Source organism: Diorhabda sublineata, chromosome 1, assembly GCF_026230105.1.
Source record: "Diorhabda sublineata isolate icDioSubl1.1 chromosome 1, icDioSubl1.1, whole genome shotgun sequence".
Lineage (NCBI taxonomy): Eukaryota > Metazoa > Arthropoda > Insecta > Coleoptera > Chrysomelidae > Diorhabda > Diorhabda sublineata.
In genome coordinates this window covers 17248612-17267608 of record NC_079474.1, presented here as the reverse complement: position 1 = coordinate 17267608, position 18997 = coordinate 17248612, and the positions used below count along the sequence as shown (strand labels likewise).

The window sequence follows — 18997 nt, the reverse complement described above, 5'->3', positions numbered from 1 at the left end:
GGAGTTGTAATGGTGCCTTCGAACTTCATGAAAATCTGTAAGTGCTGCCCCGAACAACTACCTCAACTCAGGTAAAAGATTAGGCATCAGATCTGTACCATATGGTGGTTGATAGAAATTATATTCTTAAAAATGAGGATGAGACTTTATAAATCTAGAATCAGAACTATTCCAGAAGCCTCGATGAGCGTCGGAAAATTTCACTTCACACTTTTCTTTACACACAAAACAAAGCTGCCAAAACCTAACAGTTGTCTAGGATTCTGTTCCCCATTTTGTGGGGACTTTTGGGCACTGTTGTGTCTTATCACCAGTCATAATTAAACCAAAAAAAGGTAACATTTGTGGTACCCAACAAGTGCAAACCTTTCTGTAACACTTGGTCGTTTCCATGAACAACGTTGTCGTTGATCCCCTTCATCTTGCATTTTTAAACCTTCAATACCATTCTAGAACAACACCATCACTCATTAAAGCTCTCCCCATACAATGGATTCATATATTAATGAATTTTTTGTTGTTCCTTGCCCTTGTTCCTACAGAAACCAATGACAACCGTGTTTATGTGACTACAACTCAACAGGAAGTTGAATGTTGGGTGACTAATAGTAGAGTACAATGACCCCGCTGCTATCCTAGCCGCCATATTGGCTTTTCACATAATGAAATTCATTTTGTTTTTTATCAAGGGCTGTAATTTCGTCAGCTGTCGCATCGATCAGTTCAGATGCTTAAACGGCCAATGTATCGACAAGATCTATTACTGCGACGGAGATAGAGATTGTACAGATGGATCTGACGAATGGCAAGATTGTTATAAAATATGTGACGACGACGAATTCAAATGCGACAACGATAAATGTATATCCGAAGGAGCGAAATGCGACGGAAAGGACGATTGCGGCGACGGAAGCGACGAAGGACCGACGTGCGGTGAAACAACGAACGAAGACGGATATTGTAAAGGAAAAGGATGGTTCCATTGCAATAACGGAGTTTGTATTAACGAAACGTTGCTTTGCAACGGCGAAAACAATTGCGGTGACTTTTCCGATGAAAATAAATGCAGTAAGTATCAGTTATATCGGGTATATCAAAATAAATGTCGATTATTTATATAAAACAACACCTACTACAATTTTGGGGCGCCATGTGTCTAGTATGATATTATTTTTGTTTTTATTACAGGAATAAACGAATGTACGGCTACTCCTCCGCCTTGTTCTCATATTTGCGTCGATAAACCGGTAGGGTACGAATGTCAATGTCAACAAGGTTTCGCAGTCGATCCGAAAGACCATCACCTTTGCATCGACGTCGACGAATGCCTGCAGAAACCTTGCAGCCAAATCTGTAACAACACCAAGGGATCTTACCAGTGCAGATGCGTAGAAAATTATTTCTTGAGCTTCGATAAACATTCTTGTAGGGCCAATTCCAGCGTTAGGGTCGATATTATATTAGCAAACAGGTAAATATATGAGATTTTCATTGAAAACAACGTTTTACGTGGTTTTAAACTGTCATAAATACCTAAAAGTTTCTTAACAACTCCCTTAATTAAAAAACAAACCAAATCTATTAACACGTTGACTGCTTTATGTATTTAAAGTAATGTTGATTCTTGTAAATCGCCCTGTATAATTTTATACAGTCTCGTTTTGATATATATTAGCAGTTTTTATTCAATAATTTGAAAGTAACAATAACAAATTTTTTATTTAATGGAAAATGGTGGAAAAACGGTGGGAAATAGAAGGGGTTATTTTTTTTATGACAACCATTGATTTTCCTGAAGAAGGTAGTAAATTTAAATCTGCAACAACCCTTCAATACTCTTCAAAATCCTTATTAAAAGCATATCAGGTACCAAGGATAATTATCTCCTTAAACTAACAATTGTGGCAAGTATATCCTCATCTTCAAGTCAAAAAATTTTCACAATAGGTTTCAAGATGACAGTGTATATAGTAGATTGTTCAGAGATTCGTTTTGGCCACTCTGCATCTATACCTAGAAGATATTTAGTACAAGATTCTACATCTCATTGTTTTGCTTCCAAACTACTACACTCCTCCCAAAGAAGGCAATTTTTGGGGATTTTAGTGTCCTACTCTCCAAGAACCTGCGGTTGTCATCCCACGCCATATCTATTGTCTTGAGGTGACCTGTCAGAAGACCCACCATCAGCTTGATGTCGTTCCTGGTCATCACCAGAAGTTTTTTACTGTTCTTAGACCTGGAGTATTTTTCCAATGAGAATCCATCCGATTCTTCAACCATCCTTTCAGTTCGTTTGCTAGCCAGACCACTCTAATTTGGACGTGCATTCAATAGCTTCCATTTTGGCCCAAGTTCTTGACCACTTCTTCCTTAGGTTATTCGGAAACTGCTCCTCCAAGGTAAAGTTACTAAGCGCTAAGTCTGAACTATATGATGGGTAATTGAAAATTTCTTAATCAAATTGTTGAAGGAGCCGGTGGGTCACAATTTGAAAATCTTGAAACAAATCAGTCTCAAATTTTAGCGAAAAGTTTCACATTTTGCATTCCCAAGCGACACCCTTTTCTATATACAAAAAGAGCAGTTGCCATAACTTTACGATTGCCACAGTTTGTGGTCCTTCGAGCCGGATCTGTTTTTTGTAGATCTCCCGTTACCGAATGCCTTCGAATTTTTAATTAGAAAATTGTCGAACAGTTCGATGATTTTGTTATGTTGTTGTGAGAAATTTATGATGAATGAACACATTTCCAGATATTACATCCGCGAATTAGATCTTATGGGTCACAGTAATCTTATAGCACACAATTTAACCAACGCCGTTGCTCTAGATTACGATTGGTCTAGTAAATGTATCTATTGGTCGGACGTCACTCAATTGGGTTCATCTATAAAAAGACTTTGTAATTATAAAGAAAATTCGACTCAAGCTGAAATATTACATTCGCCCAGTTTACAAAACCCCGACGGTTTAGCCGTCGATTGGATAGCGAGGAATTTGTATTGGTGCGATAAGGTAAAAATATTTAAATAAGTAATTTAGTTTATACAACAAGTTTTTGATTATTTTAGGGTTTAGATACTATCGAGGTTTCCAATTTGGACGGTAAGTTCCGTCGTATATTGCACACCAAAGGTTTGGAAGAACCGAGAGCTATAGCTTTAGATCCTAGGAGGGGATATTTGTATTGGTCGGATTGGGGTACTCGCGTACACATCGGTAAAGCCGGTATGGACGGTTCCAATCCGAAAATCATCATTGAGGATCATTTGGCGTGGCCCAACGCTTTGACCGTTTCTTATGAGACCGATGAGATCTTTTGGGCGGACGCTAAAGAAGATTATATAGCAGTTGCTGATTTAGACGGAAACAACGTTAAAATTATCACTAGTAGAGAAAAGAATCCCAAGTTACAGCTGCATCATGTTTTCTCTATCGATATATGGGAAGAATATATATATTGGACAGACTGGGAGACAAAGACTGTCGAAAGGTAACGTTGAAACAAAAAAAGAAACCATGAAGATTGTTGAGAATCAATGTATCAATTAGTCAAAAAACCAATGAATCATTTAGTAAATAAATCAAATAATTAATTAAGGAACACTGAACAATGCTCCTTTGGTGAAAATGATTAATAAATTATTCAAGGAATTAATGGAATTATGAATTCATAAATAAATCAATCAAGAAAGTAGCAAATCAATTAATCATTGAATAAATTATTCAGTACATTAATGAATTAATAAATTAATGAAATATTTATTTGACTTGCTTTCAAATAAATAATTAATAACGTATTCAATGGTTTGATGATTTGAATCAATACATAAATCAATCTAGAAATTGACGGATTAATTAATCAATGAAACCTTGAATTAATTGCTCAATTAATCAAGGAATTACCGGATCAATTTACTCAATTTATCCATGAACTTCTTATTTCAGTTATTCATAATGCAATAAATTACGAATTTATCGGATAAATTGATGAATTAGTTACTTGATTAGCTACTGAATTATTTAATCAGTTAAGAAATTAATAACTCATTAAATGGATTAATTATTTTTTGAATTAATTGATCAACGAATTCATAAATCAATGAAGGAATTATTGGATCAATTAATCACTGAACTAGTTATTAAATTAATCAATGATATTTTAAATTAATTGAATAATGAATTCATAAATCAATTAATCAATGAAAAAGTTATTCAGTAGATTAATAAATTTATTATTTATTATTATTTGATCAAAGAATACATAAATAGATCGTTATTACTGAATCAATTAATAAATAAATTAATTATTAAATAAATTAGGCATCTTTAGTTAACGATTCATAATTAAATGAATAATTATCAATCAATTGAAATAATTCCTTATTTGTACAATCAATTAATGAATAATAAATGTTCTATTAAAATTAGCATGAGCAATCAATGATTCATTGAAACATTGATTTAATCAATTAATCATAGAATTTATGAAAATATCAATCAATTGATAAATTAACTTTTTAGTTAATGACTAATCAATGAAGAAGAATATTAATAAATCAATAATTAATTGAACAGTCAATGATTTATTGAGTTAATTATTCATTTGATCGATGAATTAATTGAATGATCTATTATTCGACGAAATAATTATCCAATTAATGATTAATCGATGATATCGAATTGATTAGTTGATAGATCAATGAATTATTTGAACGATAAATGAAATGATCAATTGATGCATTGATGAAACAATAAATCAATGAATTAGTTCAGTTATTTGATTAAAGAATCAATAAATTAATTACTGACTTAATTAATGAATAAGTGAATTGATCAACAGATCAATATATCTGTCAGAGAATTAATCAATTAATGAACTGATGTATCAATAAATAAATGAATCAGTTATGCAATTAAAGAACCAATTAATTACTGAATTATTGAATGAATTGATTAATTAATTAATTTATTTGCGTAATTTTATTTTACATTATGTAATTATCGTTTTAAATGATAATTTATTTCGACTATACCTAACTTTTCAAGTGCTTCTATAGATTTAGGGTTAACTGTCGATATGTTTTCTTTTCATTTGTTTACGTTACACGTGTTACTTGTACTGAAATCGTCTTTAGGCTGATATCAGTATGATGTTTATATTAATAAGCTTTTTGAAAATATGTACAATTATTTTTGTTCGATTTCATCAAACATTTAAATTATAACGTATAAATGAGGCTTTTTCTTTTAGGTGCAATAAATATACCGGCGAAGATTGCAAATCAATTTTATCAACAGTTCATCGTCCGATGGATCTTAGGATTGTTCATCCTCTACGTCAACCGAAAGTCAAAAATAATCCTTGTTTAACTGCGAACTGTTCAACGTTGTGTCTCTTATCACCGAATCCACCGTATTACGTTTGCTCATGTCCTGAGAATTATATTTTGCGTGAGTTTATAATATTTTTTCACTCACAAATATTTTGCTCTCACAACGTCTGTTTCTTTTAGAGAATTTTTTGAATAATAAATTTTTCTGATCCTTTTTCTTATCTTTTGGTGCCTAGACTTTCTAAAATGTTCAAATTAGTATATGACTAATATTTACTATATAAAGGATGCGCCATTATTGCAGCTCTCGAATTGTTATATCGGAGAAAGTTGCATCAAAAGATCCAATGATTCACTTGTTACTATATAGATATGAAATATTTTATTTTAGATTCGGATGGTCGTTCCTGCATTGCAAATTGTACATCTGCACATTTCGAATGTAAAACGAGCTACAAGTGCATACCGTTCTGGTGGAAGTGCGATACCCAAGACGACTGCGGCGACGGTAGCGATGAACCGCCGAATTGTCCGCAATTTAAATGCATGCCGGGTCAGTACCAATGCAAAAACGGACAGTGTATCCACCCCTCCGATCTGTGTAACGGTAAAAACGATTGCGAAGACGCGTCGGACGAAGATGATTGCCTCAATTACACTTGCCTCAATACCCAATTCAGGTGCGATGGTAATGCAACACATCCTCCGAAATGTATATCGTCCAAACAACGTTGTAATAAACAGATCGATTGTCCGGGAGGTGACGACGAACAAAATTGTCCGCCGGTGGTTTGTCCTCCGAATCAATTCAAATGTACGAACGATAAATGTATACCGGCCGTATGGGTGTGCGATAAAGATAGAGATTGCAGCGATAATTTAGACGAAGAACAAGATTGCGACGCGAGGACGTGCGGTCCGCAGCATTTCAGATGCAATTCGGGAAGGTAAAATATTCATTAATTAGAATTTTTCCATTTCTCTAACCTCTTTCAACCAAAGGAAACGTGTCCTTTAAGACTTGTCTTACCAATCGGTACTACCGCTGGGTGTGAATCTTGGCCTCCCCGATAATTCACCTCCAAACGTCTGTTCTTCAACAACGTTCGCCATCATCTTCGTGTGCTTCTGGTTACGCACTTCGTGGCGTTTATTAACGTGTAGATGATTTTACTACTTTTTATGATTATGGTGTTCGTTTCTATTGCACCGTTTTCCATCTCTATAAAATACAACTACTATTGATTCCCTCCAATACCAATAGGAAGACCGACAGATGATTGTAATATCCTTAAAATGTTATCCTTTTAAAATGATGATCTGGTATTAAACCATCAGCTAGTGTATCTTCTACCACTACCGTCCATATTAGCGGTTTCTACACGTTCTCTTCCGGGAACAAACTCAATGAGTCAGTTATAACTGTCAACTATCAAAGTGTGAGCTTTTGTTACGAGTTTTATGGCATTTATTAACGTGTAGATGATTGTACTACCGTTCATATTGGCGGTGTCCTCTTTCCGTTGTTAAACTCAACCAGTCAGTATAACTGTCAACTGTCAAGACGTTTTCATCTAATTATGTATTTAGTGGCATACTTTAATGTATAAAAAGTTTTATAAATATTTTTTTATGATAATGATGTTCTAATTTGGATATTTTATTGGTAATTATCTATAATTATATATTTTAGATGTATTCCTCAAGCCTGGGTATGTGATGGCGATCCGGATTGTACCGAAGGCGAAGACGAACCTTCAACTTGTAGTCATCCGCAATACCACAGTTGCGAACCCTCTTATTTCAAATGTAAAAACAACAAATGTATACCGGGAAGATGGAAATGCGATTACGAAGACGATTGCGGTGATCATTCGGATGAAGAAAGTAATTTTTTCCTATCTCGGTAGGAAATTTGAATATTAACATTTTTCTTTTTCAAGATTGCACTCCACGAAACTGTTCGGAATCGGAATTTAGATGCAATAATAAGAAATGTATTAGGGGTGATATGAAATGCGACGGTGAATTTCAATGTGAAGATCGATCGGACGAGATCGGTTGCCATATTCAATGTAAAAACAACGCATTCCAATGTACCGACCCGAACATTTGTATATATTTGTAAGTTCTATTATCTTCTTAGGTTATGTATGGAAATATTTTTTATTATATTTCAGAGAATGGAAATGTGACGGAGAAGTCGATTGTCCGGACGGTTCGGACGAAGCTAATTGCTCTGATACTTGTCCTAACAACGGTTTTCGATGTAAAAACGGTATTTGTATCAACGAACATTGGCGGTGCGACGGGCAAAACGATTGCGATGACAGATCCGACGAGCAAAATTGTTTCTCGAACGTTTGTCCGCCGGGAAGATTCAGATGTAAAAACCACAGATGTGTTCCGATCAGTGCTTTGTGCGACGGTAAAAATCAATGCGGTGACGGTAGCGACGAAGACAAACATATTTGTAGAAGGTACTACTACTTTGTAACGATTCTAAATATCTAAACTTATTTCCATATGCACTATTATTTTATAACCAATTCAACATTTCTTATTAAACTTAATTCCAGTCAGCTTTTTCTTGAATTTGGTTTCTGAAACACATACTCCAGTGCAATTTAGATTATTTTTTGTTTTACAAATACACCAGTAGAATTTTCGAAACTATGCTATTAGTTTGACGATTTAATTGAAGGAAAGGTTATAATTGGAGAAGGAAGATGGTGAAATTACTTCAAAAACTGTGATTTGGAAAAGGGCGACGTTATAATTTGTCTTAAATGGCGCTGAAATTCTCATAAAGGCTGTAATTAGAACAGGGCGACGGTGAATTTTCCAGGAAGACTATAATTTGGAAAGGATGAAGGTGAAATTTTCTCTAAAACTGTAATTTGAAAAAAGGGACGGTGATGGTCCCCTTAAAACTGTAATTTGAGAAGGACGACGTTATAATTTGAGTTAGATCACGATAAAATTTCCAGAAGGACTATAATTTGAAAAATATGTCATGGAAAGTTCCTCAAAAACTGTAATTTGAAAAAGATGATTGTGAAATTTCTAAAATTACAATAATATGAAAAAGACGACGGTGAAATTCCCCAAAAAATTATAATTTGAAAAGGGTGAAGCTGTAATTTGTTTTGGATAGGGATAAAATTTACAGAAAGACTATAACTTGAAAAGGGCGTCGTTGAAAATTCCCCAAAAACTGTCAATTGAAAAAGACGACGGTAAAATTTTCAAAAATATAATAATATGAAAAAGACGACAGTAAAATTCCCAAAAAAATTTTAATTTGAGAAGACCGAAGCTGAAATTTATCTTGGATGGGAATAACATTTACAGATAAACTATAACTTGGAAAGAACGTCGTAGAAATTTCCCCAAAAACGCGTGAAATTAGTCTTGGATAGGGATAAAATTTACATTTGACTATAACTTGGAAAGAACGTCGTTGAAAGTTCGTCAAAAACTGAAAAGGACGATGGTGAAACTTACACAAACACTATAATTTGGAAAGGACAACAGTGGAATTCCTTCACAAACTGTAATTTGAGAAGGACAACGATACAATTTGACTTAAATGGCGATTAAAGTTACACAGAGACTATAATTTGAAAAGGACGACGACATTAATTTGTCTTAGAAGGTGATTTGAAGAAGAAAACAGTGAAAAGACACGTAAACATAAGAACACCACAAAGCCCAATAGAAAAAGTAATAGAATCAAAAAGTCATTAGAACAAAGGAGAGGAAGATCTAGGAAAACTTGACTACAACATGTAGCACGGGAATGAAAAAGAAAGTGCAAAACAATACGACAAATAAATTAAGTAGCAAAGGAACGATGGAAAAATGGATAGAAGAAGTATAAATCCCAATAATCTAACGCTCGAAAGGGCAAAAAGAGTTTTAGAGATGAAGGAGAAGAAGTATATAAACTGAACCAATATAGGTTCATGGAATAAAGCAATTTGGCAATGAGATTTTTTTAATTCAGAACGCTTATTCGATTAATAATTAATCAAACTAGTAATTTTTGTCAACCAATTTATATTTTTATTGTAGGTACGGTCTTTGTCCAGCTACGCAATTCTCTTGCAAACAGGGCCACCGCTGCATCGACGCCACGATGCGTTGCGACGGTTCCCAAGATTGCGAAGACGGATCCGATGAAACCGACTGCGAAACGTCAGCTTGTAAATGGGACAGTTGTTCGCAAATTTGCGTCGAAGTCAGACAGAATCGAACGGTTTGTAAATGTTTACCGGGATATAGACACGCCGGCGAAGGACAATGTCAAGCTTTAGGAGATTTAGCAGAATTGGTATTAGCTACCGAAGCTGAACTAAGACTTTTATCGCCTTATAAGAGCGGAGATGATGATAGTAGTCAGAGGTAAGTAAAAACCGATATTCATTAGAAATTAATCGGTATTAATTATCTCTATATATTCATAGGAAAACTTTAGCCACAGCTCCTGGATATAAAGTAGCCGCGGTGGATATTTTGTCAAGCGGCCGACAAGCGATTGCTTATTGGACAGATCGGCAATCGAAACGTGTACAATCTATTGCTCTCCAATTGGAAAAAGATGGAAGAACCAATAGAGACGCTGATGTACCGAAAACTATTTTATCAAATTTACAAGATCCAAGAGGTATAAGTATAGATTGGGTAGCGAGAAGACTTTACATCGCCGATGGTAATAGACTATTAGCATCTACTTTGGACGGAAATTATTTTTATACTTTATTAAAAGCCAATGCTCCAAGGTTAGTTAACCAACTAACTTATAATTTATCTTGTTTTACCAGATTCACTTCTATTAAAACAGATTCCTTTTACAAAACAATCAATTTTGAGGTTATATGCTAGCAACTATCCTTTTTATTCCCCTACTTCATTATTCCAAATCTGAAAATATTAACACTATTTTTCTATAATCAAAATCTACTTTTTTTGACAATGTATTGATTAATTTTTTTCTTGCTAGAGATATAGTTGTGGCTTCTGATCACGGTATCATGTTCTGGGTGGAATGGGGTCCACCGGCGAGGATAGAAACGGCCGATATGGACGGTTTTAAGAGGAAGGTACTAGTTGATAGGGATATTTTATGGCCGACCGGTCTGGCTATAGATTACGGTACCAAAAGGTTATATTGGGCCGATCCGAAAACTATGACGGTCGAAACGGTGTTGTTCGACGGTAGCGAAAGGCACGTCATTAAAAACTTTGAAAAAGGTAAATTACTAATTTCTCATTTACATCCTTGCGCGACATTTTGTAGATAGATCCGACAAAATTTCATCAATATAAGATGTTCCGAAAGAAATTGAAAAAAAAAACAATTTTAAGGATTGAAAAAACTTCTGTTACATATTAGGTATATATTTTTAAAACTAACGTCCAAATGTAAACCGATAATCATTTAATCGAATTTGACATAACTCCACAGGAAAAAGTCCATAAGTGTTAAGTCGGGACTGCGTGAAGGCCAACTTATGTCACCTCTCCTGGAGATCAATTTCCCAGGACAAATTTCACAAACTCGTGGTAGAGTTCTAATGGAGTTGATTCGTCCTGCTAAAACCATGTTTTTGGGTTATAACCATTATAATTTTGCAGTTCATGCACGAAGAAGTCGTTTTATACCTGTACATACCGCTCTGAATTTACTGTATCTGTGTGTCCTCTTTCATCTTCAAAAAAGTAAATCCTCGTTGACATCGCAACCGATACTTTGGACGAATGTATGGGTTTCTGAAGTTGGTATTTTGGCTTGGTTGCACTCCAACATCGGAAATTTTTGCTTTTTAACGTGTCTATCGAGATTAAAATGAGCTTCATCCGTAAACAAGATATTGGAGAACGGTGGAATGCGCTCAATCATCTGATTTACGAAGTCGAGACTGTCCAACATCCTGAGGCTTCATTTCTTCCACCAATTGAAGTTTGAAAGGATTAAGCCTCAAATCATTGTGGAAACGTTTGAAGCAACAGCGCGCTTCCGAATAGAAAAGTCAGGCTCGTCATGAACAAACCGAGTAACACTGTCTACGGTTTCGACCATTCTAGAAAACCTTGGACTCCCGGATTTTGGTTTATCCAGTATTGATTCGGTCATTTCAAACTTCTCGACCCATTTTCCAATCAGTCCTTAGCGACGCTGATTCCCAAGAGCCAGTCTACCGATTGGCGCCTATTGATTATTGACAAAAATATAACTTTCGAGAATTTTTCATTCCTTCGTGATCTTGCTGGAATTTTTTCCGTCACAAATCGTTCCACTTCTATAGCTATATGTTACTAAGGGTTATCAATAACATAACCCAACTTTTAACGCAATCACTGCTCTCTACCCAAGTGTGGTTCTCGATCTTTCTGCACTTTAATCTTTCACAAACGATTCCTTTTCAACAGTAACAGCTACTTAATAAATAAAATGCTTACACTGTCACTAAAACACTCACAAATGCACTGTCTGACGCTCAGTTTACCTTCAGTCTCTGAAGACGATAACTCGGTTATCGAAACGAGCGTCAGACAGTGCAATTGTGACAGTAGATGTGGTGGTGTTCAATATGCCAATAACATAACCTAACTTTTAACGCAGTCACTCATTTTTACAAGATATTCCAATGTCAAGAGAAATTTTTATGGATGGACCAGGAAAGAAAAAACCAAAACTTGAAGATATACAGTTTAATAACGAATCTAATTTGGACGATAGTCCGATAGTTAAATGAACATGTTATGTTAAAAAAACTGTTTTATTTCATAATACTGTAATTTTTGAAAATTCTGCGATGACTTATCATACTTGATAATGTGAATTATCGTCTATTTTCTAAGTTCTACAAACCCAGTAGTTTGTTTTTTCGAAAATAACATCAATTTAATATTATAGACGTCCGCCCATTCAAGATAGAAATATTCGAAGAAAACCTCTACGTTTCGACGTTAAACAAGCACGACATATTCAGAATGAACAAATTCGGCAAAGGCAACATAACATATTTAGTAAGAGGGCTAACAAGAATATCGGACATATTAATCTTGCAAGATCACAAACATATCAAATTGAACAACACATGTTACGACTTCTGCAACGATAGCGAGTTTTGTTTATTGACGCCTAGAGGCGCCACTTGTTCATGTCCAGATGGATACGTCAAAGATAATTTGGTGAATGAAAATATTACCATTATGTATATTATATATTTTAATATATAATTTCAATTTTAGACGTGTAAAGCAGCTTCCACTAAACCAACCGGTTGTTATCTAAATTGCCACACAGGTAGTTGTCGGATTATACCAGGACAAGGTCCTAAATGCGTCTGCCCTCCGCAATACACCGGACCGAGATGCGAACACTACAGATGTTCTCAATATTGCAAGAACCACGGTTTGTGCTTCGTTGACGTTCATCCTACAAAAATTGGAGATCCAAAACCGCATTTGAAATGTACATGCCCCCCACAGTGGACGGGAGAACGCTGCGAAACTCCTGTAGATATCTGTGAAGGTAAAATTTTTCAAATAACCTGTATCTTATTCATATTTGATCTGTTCTTGCTTCAACATTATCTGTATTTTTTAAAACATGATTTAGTTATTTTTTAATGTACTCCAGTTTGCAATATGGTGTTTTTGCTCAGTTTCTTAATATTTCAACCTCTCCTCTATAATATAATTGAAGTTTTTGCCAAATTTCTTCAAAATACAGCATTTTACATAATAATCTCACTCAGTATGTATGAACCATCGATCTAGCATCGAATTGTAAAATATCACAGATCTGATGAGTCAAGATCATAGATTTCAACGGTAAATGTGAACCATACAAATCAGCTTAAAGGTAAAAGATTAAAAAATTAAACATTAACTAAAGGCGATAAAAGTAGTGTACTAATATTTCATATTGATATGAGAGAACATTAAATGATTTACATACACAAATGAAACATAATCTTTGTTTGTCCACCATTACAATATGATCGACGTTTCAAGTCACTTTACTCTAGGATCATAGATCTTAATGGTGGAAAAATATCACAAACCCAGCTACGAGTAAAAAAATCATAGATCTCAATAGTGGATAAAGGTCATAGATTTGGTGAATGAGTAAAAATGGATCATAGATCTTAATAGTGAAGAATGTAGTAAGAAAGTAAGAAAATATGACAGATTTTAACAGTGGGACAAAACCATAGATCTATCGTAAAGTCAGAAGAAATTATAGATCTCAATAGTGAAGAAATATAATAGATTTAGTGTGCACCCAAATAGAGATCATAGAATTTCATAGTAAATATGGATCATAGATCGAAGTATCCGATTAAAATGAGATAACAGGTCTAAACAACGACTTAAGTATTTAAACAAGAAGAGATTATAAATCTTATTAATGTAACTAGCTTGAAAGTAAAAAGAAACCATAAATCTAGTGAATAAAAATCATAGACTTAGTGTACGATTAAAAAAAATAGATATTAACGATAAGTATGGATCATAGAACTTAACTTAAAATAAGAAGAGATAACAAATCTTAACAGTTTGATTAGACACCATAGCTCTTAGCCCACTTGTAAAGGGATCTGACAGACTCAAGGTCATAGATCTGGATCAAAGATCCTAACTTGAAGTAAGAAGAGATTACAGATCTTAACGGTGACAGAAGGCCATAGATTTAGCGTACAAGTACAAAAAGAAATCATAGATCTTTATAGCGAATAGAGACCATAGCTGTTAACCTACTAGTAAAGAAATATGACAGATCTTAAAACTGACCAAACGAGATAAATCAAGAGTACAAGGATAAGAAGAAATAATAGATCTCAATAGTAAGTATATAGACTTAGTATATGTGTAGAAAGAGATCATAGATCTTGTGTTTCAAATGAAAAGAAAATACAAATCTTAACAGCGACTAAAGGCTATAGATCTAGCTAACAAATAAGAGAAAATCATAGATCTTAATAACGGATAAATATCATAGCTCTCAGGTTACTAGTAGAAATTACAGATATTAACAATAATTAAAGGCCATAGATCTAGCATGTGAGAGCGAAAAGAGATCATAAATCTATAAAGATCATAAACTAAATAAAATAGTAAAAACGGATCATAGATTTATATATTAAATATAAGCCATAGACCTAGTTTGAGAGTAAAAAGAGATTACAGATTTGAAGTTTTAGTGCACAAATTATAAGACCACAAATCTTTATAGTGAATAAAAACTGTAGCTCTAATCTTAGTTGTAGCGTAACTAGAGGCAATAAATCTAGAGTACAATTAAAAAAAATCATAGATCTTACTGATTAATAAAGAGAATAGACTTATTGTACTGGTGTAAAGGTATCATAGATTTTAAAAGTACATAAAAACCACAGATCTAGTTTGAGAGAAAAATAATTTTTTGACAATGTATATACATATTGAAAGTTCATCATCATCTTGTACTTTTCTGTTATATATACAGGAAGATGTCACAATCAAGGTACTTGTGTAACGTTAGAAACCGGAGTGCCTGTCTGTAACTGCGCTAACGGCTTTAACGGATTCCGATGCGAACACTGCGACAAACTAAACTGTTTCAATGGAGGAATTTGCAGAATTAATAATAACAAAGAAGAATCATGTGCATGTCCGCCAGGTTATAGAGGTAATTTATAACCTAACCTCACTATTTAACAATAATTCATCTTTTTAATATATTTTAAAGGTCGCTCTTGCGAAATCTCCATCTGCGGTAAACACGGTCGACCTTCGAGCGATGGTTCGAAATGCGTTTGCGCATCCGGTTACACCGGCGATGCTTGCGATCGAAACGTCTGCGATAATCATTGTTTGAACGGCGGGACTTGTCGACAAGGTACCAAACAACTGGAATGCGTCTGCAATAAATTCTTTACCGGCAGGAGATGCGAAGTCAATTTATGTTTGGGACGGTATCCGCCGAAAGGGTGCAACGAAAAATGTAATTGTAAAAATGGCGGCGAATGCGTTAAACCCAACGAAGATATCGAAGAATTCGTCTGTCGGTGTCCCGATACTTATTACGGATATAAATGTGACGTAAGTATTCGAATATATTAATAAACAACTCCTCCCCTATTTTGATAACTGATTCTCTTCCGAATAACCTCGTAGATTCTTCGAATACATTCAGAACATTTTGTATTTGAACATTCAGTATCTATTCTGGCTTCGAGGAAGCTAGAGGTTTCTTGACTTGAAGCGGTAGTGTCCTATAAAGGAGATGGTGACAAAATCTACCTTAGTTCTATTGCCAAGGTCATGGAGAAGGTCGTTAACCAGCAAATCTTGCGATATATTGAGTCTGCTAACATCATCAGCTTTTGTAAACTTATATCAACCGGGCATCTCCTCTTCTATGTCACCAACATATGCTCTGAAACTATAGAAAAGTATAGAGAATCCCGAGCAATCGCAGTGGACATATCGAAGGCTTTTGATAAGTTTTGGCAATTTAAACTTCTAAATAAATAAAGATCGGTTTGTCGTCCTCACTTATCGACTGGCTTAGTAGCTTTCTCAATCAGGTCGCTACCAATAGACACACCTCAGAGTTTGAGGTCAATGCTCGTGTTCCCCAGGAATACATCTTGTTACTTACTCTTTAATATCAACGGTCTACTCGACAAAACTGCAAACCTGATAGACAATAGCATACTGGTGTCGTCATTCGAATCAGCTGCCCCAATAAAATAGACTAACGCCCAAATCCGAAGGTAGCAACGGATCACCATCATCTATATTATGGTGGACGCAATCTAATTGAGTTTAAACTAGCAAACACCCAGGCTGCTGTTTTTACAAAGATGCCTGGCAAGATTTGGTCCTGTTTGGACATAAAACGTTACCATTACTGCAATTTCGTTTATTGGGTGCTGGGCGTTGGGTGTAAAGAAGAATTAAAACGATTTTTTTTATACTTTTTACCATATATGAAACATTTCCTTAATTTTGTTGAGAAATAAGCTGTTTGTAAACTAAAATGATCAATTTTCGAAAAAAGTGAGGTTATTTTTCACAAGCGAAATATTTTTAATTTTATTTTGTTTCTAGAAATACTTATTGGGACCTACTCCATGTATTAATCGTTGTCTGAATGGAGGAATTTGCGTTCTCCCCAATACGGATCAACCTCCAATATGTCATTGTACTAAACGTTGGACGGGAACTTACTGCGAAAGTCCCGCAGTTTGCGAAAATTATTGTGAAAATTCGGGAACTTGTTCTGTTAGCGATAACGTACCCTTCTGTACTTGTCCTAATGGATACTCAGGCGTTAGGTAAACCAAAACACAAATTATCGTAGTTTTTCTTGACTTATATTAATATAAATAGTAAATAATGGAAAATCTTTAAAATATTAAAAAAATACATTAAATTTCATGTTTAGTTTAGTTGTTCAAATATTTTGAGTTAAAATACGAAATTTTGATTTATTTTCATTATATCTCCAGGTAATAGCATCTTGGGGGGTCGGGTGGGAAGGGTTGTTTGAATTATAAAGAGTTACAATTTTATATATAACAATAAATGTTTTGTGACTTACCTGGATTTCTCTAAATTTATGTATTTTTCCAAATTAAAAATTAATAAAAATCAAAGTTTATAACTTTTTACTCGAAATTTCGAAGACTCTCTCATTTGTTAACTTGTTTCCCTCCCGTCGTGCTCTCCTTTATTTCTTCAATATCAATCACAACACTCGAAAATATTCAATAATTGTATAATCGTATAAGTAAAGGCGAAGTTACTATGGAAAAGAAGAATAACCTAACCAATTGAACAACCCAGCTATCCCCGATACAGTGTGTTTTGCTAAAATACTATGAAGATTGTTTATTTACTTACCATTTATCCTAATGGATGGGCTAAATTGATCACACTGTATATTTTCTTAATCTCTAGTTATATATTTTTTTACAAATTTCACTATACTCAACTAATTTACATTTTGAATATACTATCTATTAGGTTGGAATTTTTGGAAACGTCGGTGATATTCATATTGAACACACTATTTATTTCTAGCACTACACTAACACTCACGATTACACTGTCTGATATGAGCGTTTCGATAACTAAGACATCGTCTTCAAAGACTTATTGACTTTATTTACCTGTTTTATATTAAATTTTCCCACCAATAAACCTTCTCCCGCGAAAAATAATTCGGGAAAACCTCTGCTTCCTTAATTACTAAACTATAGAGTGGGATGTAAGGTATAATGCCAAAAGGCGCGTTAGACAGTGTAATTGTGAGTGTTGGTATAATGGTAATGTAAATAGTGTGTTCAGTATTTCAATACCATTCATTTGTATTATTGTCTGTCGCTTTAGTTAAAACTATTACAATTTAGCCGAATTTTAGAGAAAATTCGATTTCTTAGAATTCTTGGAATATGTGACAAAATTTGAATGTTCACAATGTTTTATTAGACGGAGGCGTGTTCGAGAACTACACGAAATGTGATATATTTATCCTTGAATTTCGTTTTTTCTTTTCAATTGCTCCGCACATATATCTAGAAGATTTTTTTAAACTACTCTGCTTATAAAATACGTAGAATTCTTTCAATTTTTTCCTACTTCTTATAGTGTTAGTACTACTTTTTCAAGTCTACTGTCTCTACGGTTTCCTACAGTTGTCGTCCTTTACCATTCCTATTATCTTAAGGCGGGACAATAAACTGTCAGGACCGAATACCAGTTTAATATCGTTTCTGGATATCTCTTCAAACTTCTTATTTGATATGGTTGGGATTTTCTTAAGTCTCCAGTAAAAACTCATCTGATACTTTAACCATCCTTTCAGTTCGTTGCTGTTGTGATTTCCCTTAAAGCCATAGTAGGGCTCTGGTCCAAAATTTGGAATCATTGACCCTTTTTGGCAAAGTTGTTTGCTTCCTCATTGCCTGGTATATCCTGGTGGCCTCATTGCTTCTGTTAGCTAGTGCTTTTAGAGTTCCGCGCTAGGTTGTTTAGCTATCGGAAAGATTGTAAATATACCTAGTGAGGTTTCTATCCAAATAGTTCTAGATAGTACAGCTTTGTATGCCAGAGGTTTTCCAGCTCTATCAATTCTAGAATCCCTGTCAGATTTTTCGACTCCAATTTTTATGCAGGGATTAGTATATGGTCAACACTAAATGCCTAAATTTATTTATTTATTGCTATAAAATGATTTTTAGTCGCTAGTATCATACTTCTAATTGTTCCCATTAAATCAATTCCTTATTGACTTGTCTAAAATGAATTTTCAGATGCGAATTGGATGTATACGGTAAAGAAGCGAAAAGTCATGAATCCAAAACTATTGTGGTACCGATATTAGCGGCCCTAGCAGTTATAGTAGCAGTACTAATAGCAGGATTTCTCATTTTCGAATACTATTTCAAGAAACGAACGAATTTCTCACACGAAAGATTGGAAGAAAACGATTTTAGTAATCCCATGTATCAAGAAAGAGAAGCAGAGAATTTCACTCTCGAAGCCGATAAGGTAATAAGAATCCCACATCATCTTCTTTTTTATCAATTGTATTTACTTATGTGTGTGTCAAATCTGATTATTTGTTAATTTTGTCAAATAATTAGTGATA

At 34.3% G+C, this 18997-nt stretch overlaps 1 protein-coding gene across 2 annotated transcripts in view; it reads left to right on the top strand.

Annotated features, from left to right (window-relative positions):
- LOC130445355 (low-density lipoprotein receptor-related protein 1) overlaps positions 1 to 18997 on the top strand; it is a 64456-nt gene that overhangs the window by 41034 nt on the left and 4425 nt on the right. Inside the window, exons 23-40 of one of the 2 annotated variants that reach the window (XM_056780938.1) lie at positions 690 to 1068; positions 1189 to 1471; positions 2758 to 3019; positions 3076 to 3497; positions 5259 to 5458; positions 5732 to 6287; positions 7034 to 7227; positions 7284 to 7464; positions 7521 to 7820; positions 9418 to 9747; positions 9810 to 10124; positions 10346 to 10596; positions 12263 to 12540; positions 12601 to 12883; positions 14843 to 15025; positions 15086 to 15438; positions 16453 to 16679; positions 18660 to 18897. In XM_056780938.1, coding sequence (XP_056636916.1) covers positions 690 to 1068; positions 1189 to 1471; positions 2758 to 3019; positions 3076 to 3497; positions 5259 to 5458; positions 5732 to 6287; positions 7034 to 7227; positions 7284 to 7464; positions 7521 to 7820; positions 9418 to 9747; positions 9810 to 10124; positions 10346 to 10596; positions 12263 to 12540; positions 12601 to 12883; positions 14843 to 15025; positions 15086 to 15438; positions 16453 to 16679; positions 18660 to 18897 — 5235 coding nt within the window. Of the gene's footprint in view, positions 1 to 689; positions 1069 to 1188; positions 1472 to 2757; positions 3020 to 3075; positions 3498 to 5258; positions 5459 to 5731; positions 6288 to 7033; positions 7228 to 7283; positions 7465 to 7520; positions 7821 to 9417; positions 9748 to 9809; positions 10125 to 10345; positions 10597 to 12262; positions 12541 to 12600; positions 12884 to 14842; positions 15026 to 15085; positions 15439 to 16452; positions 16680 to 18659; positions 18898 to 18997 lie in introns of those variants that run through there. The other variant, XM_056780947.1, reaches the window with a different exon arrangement.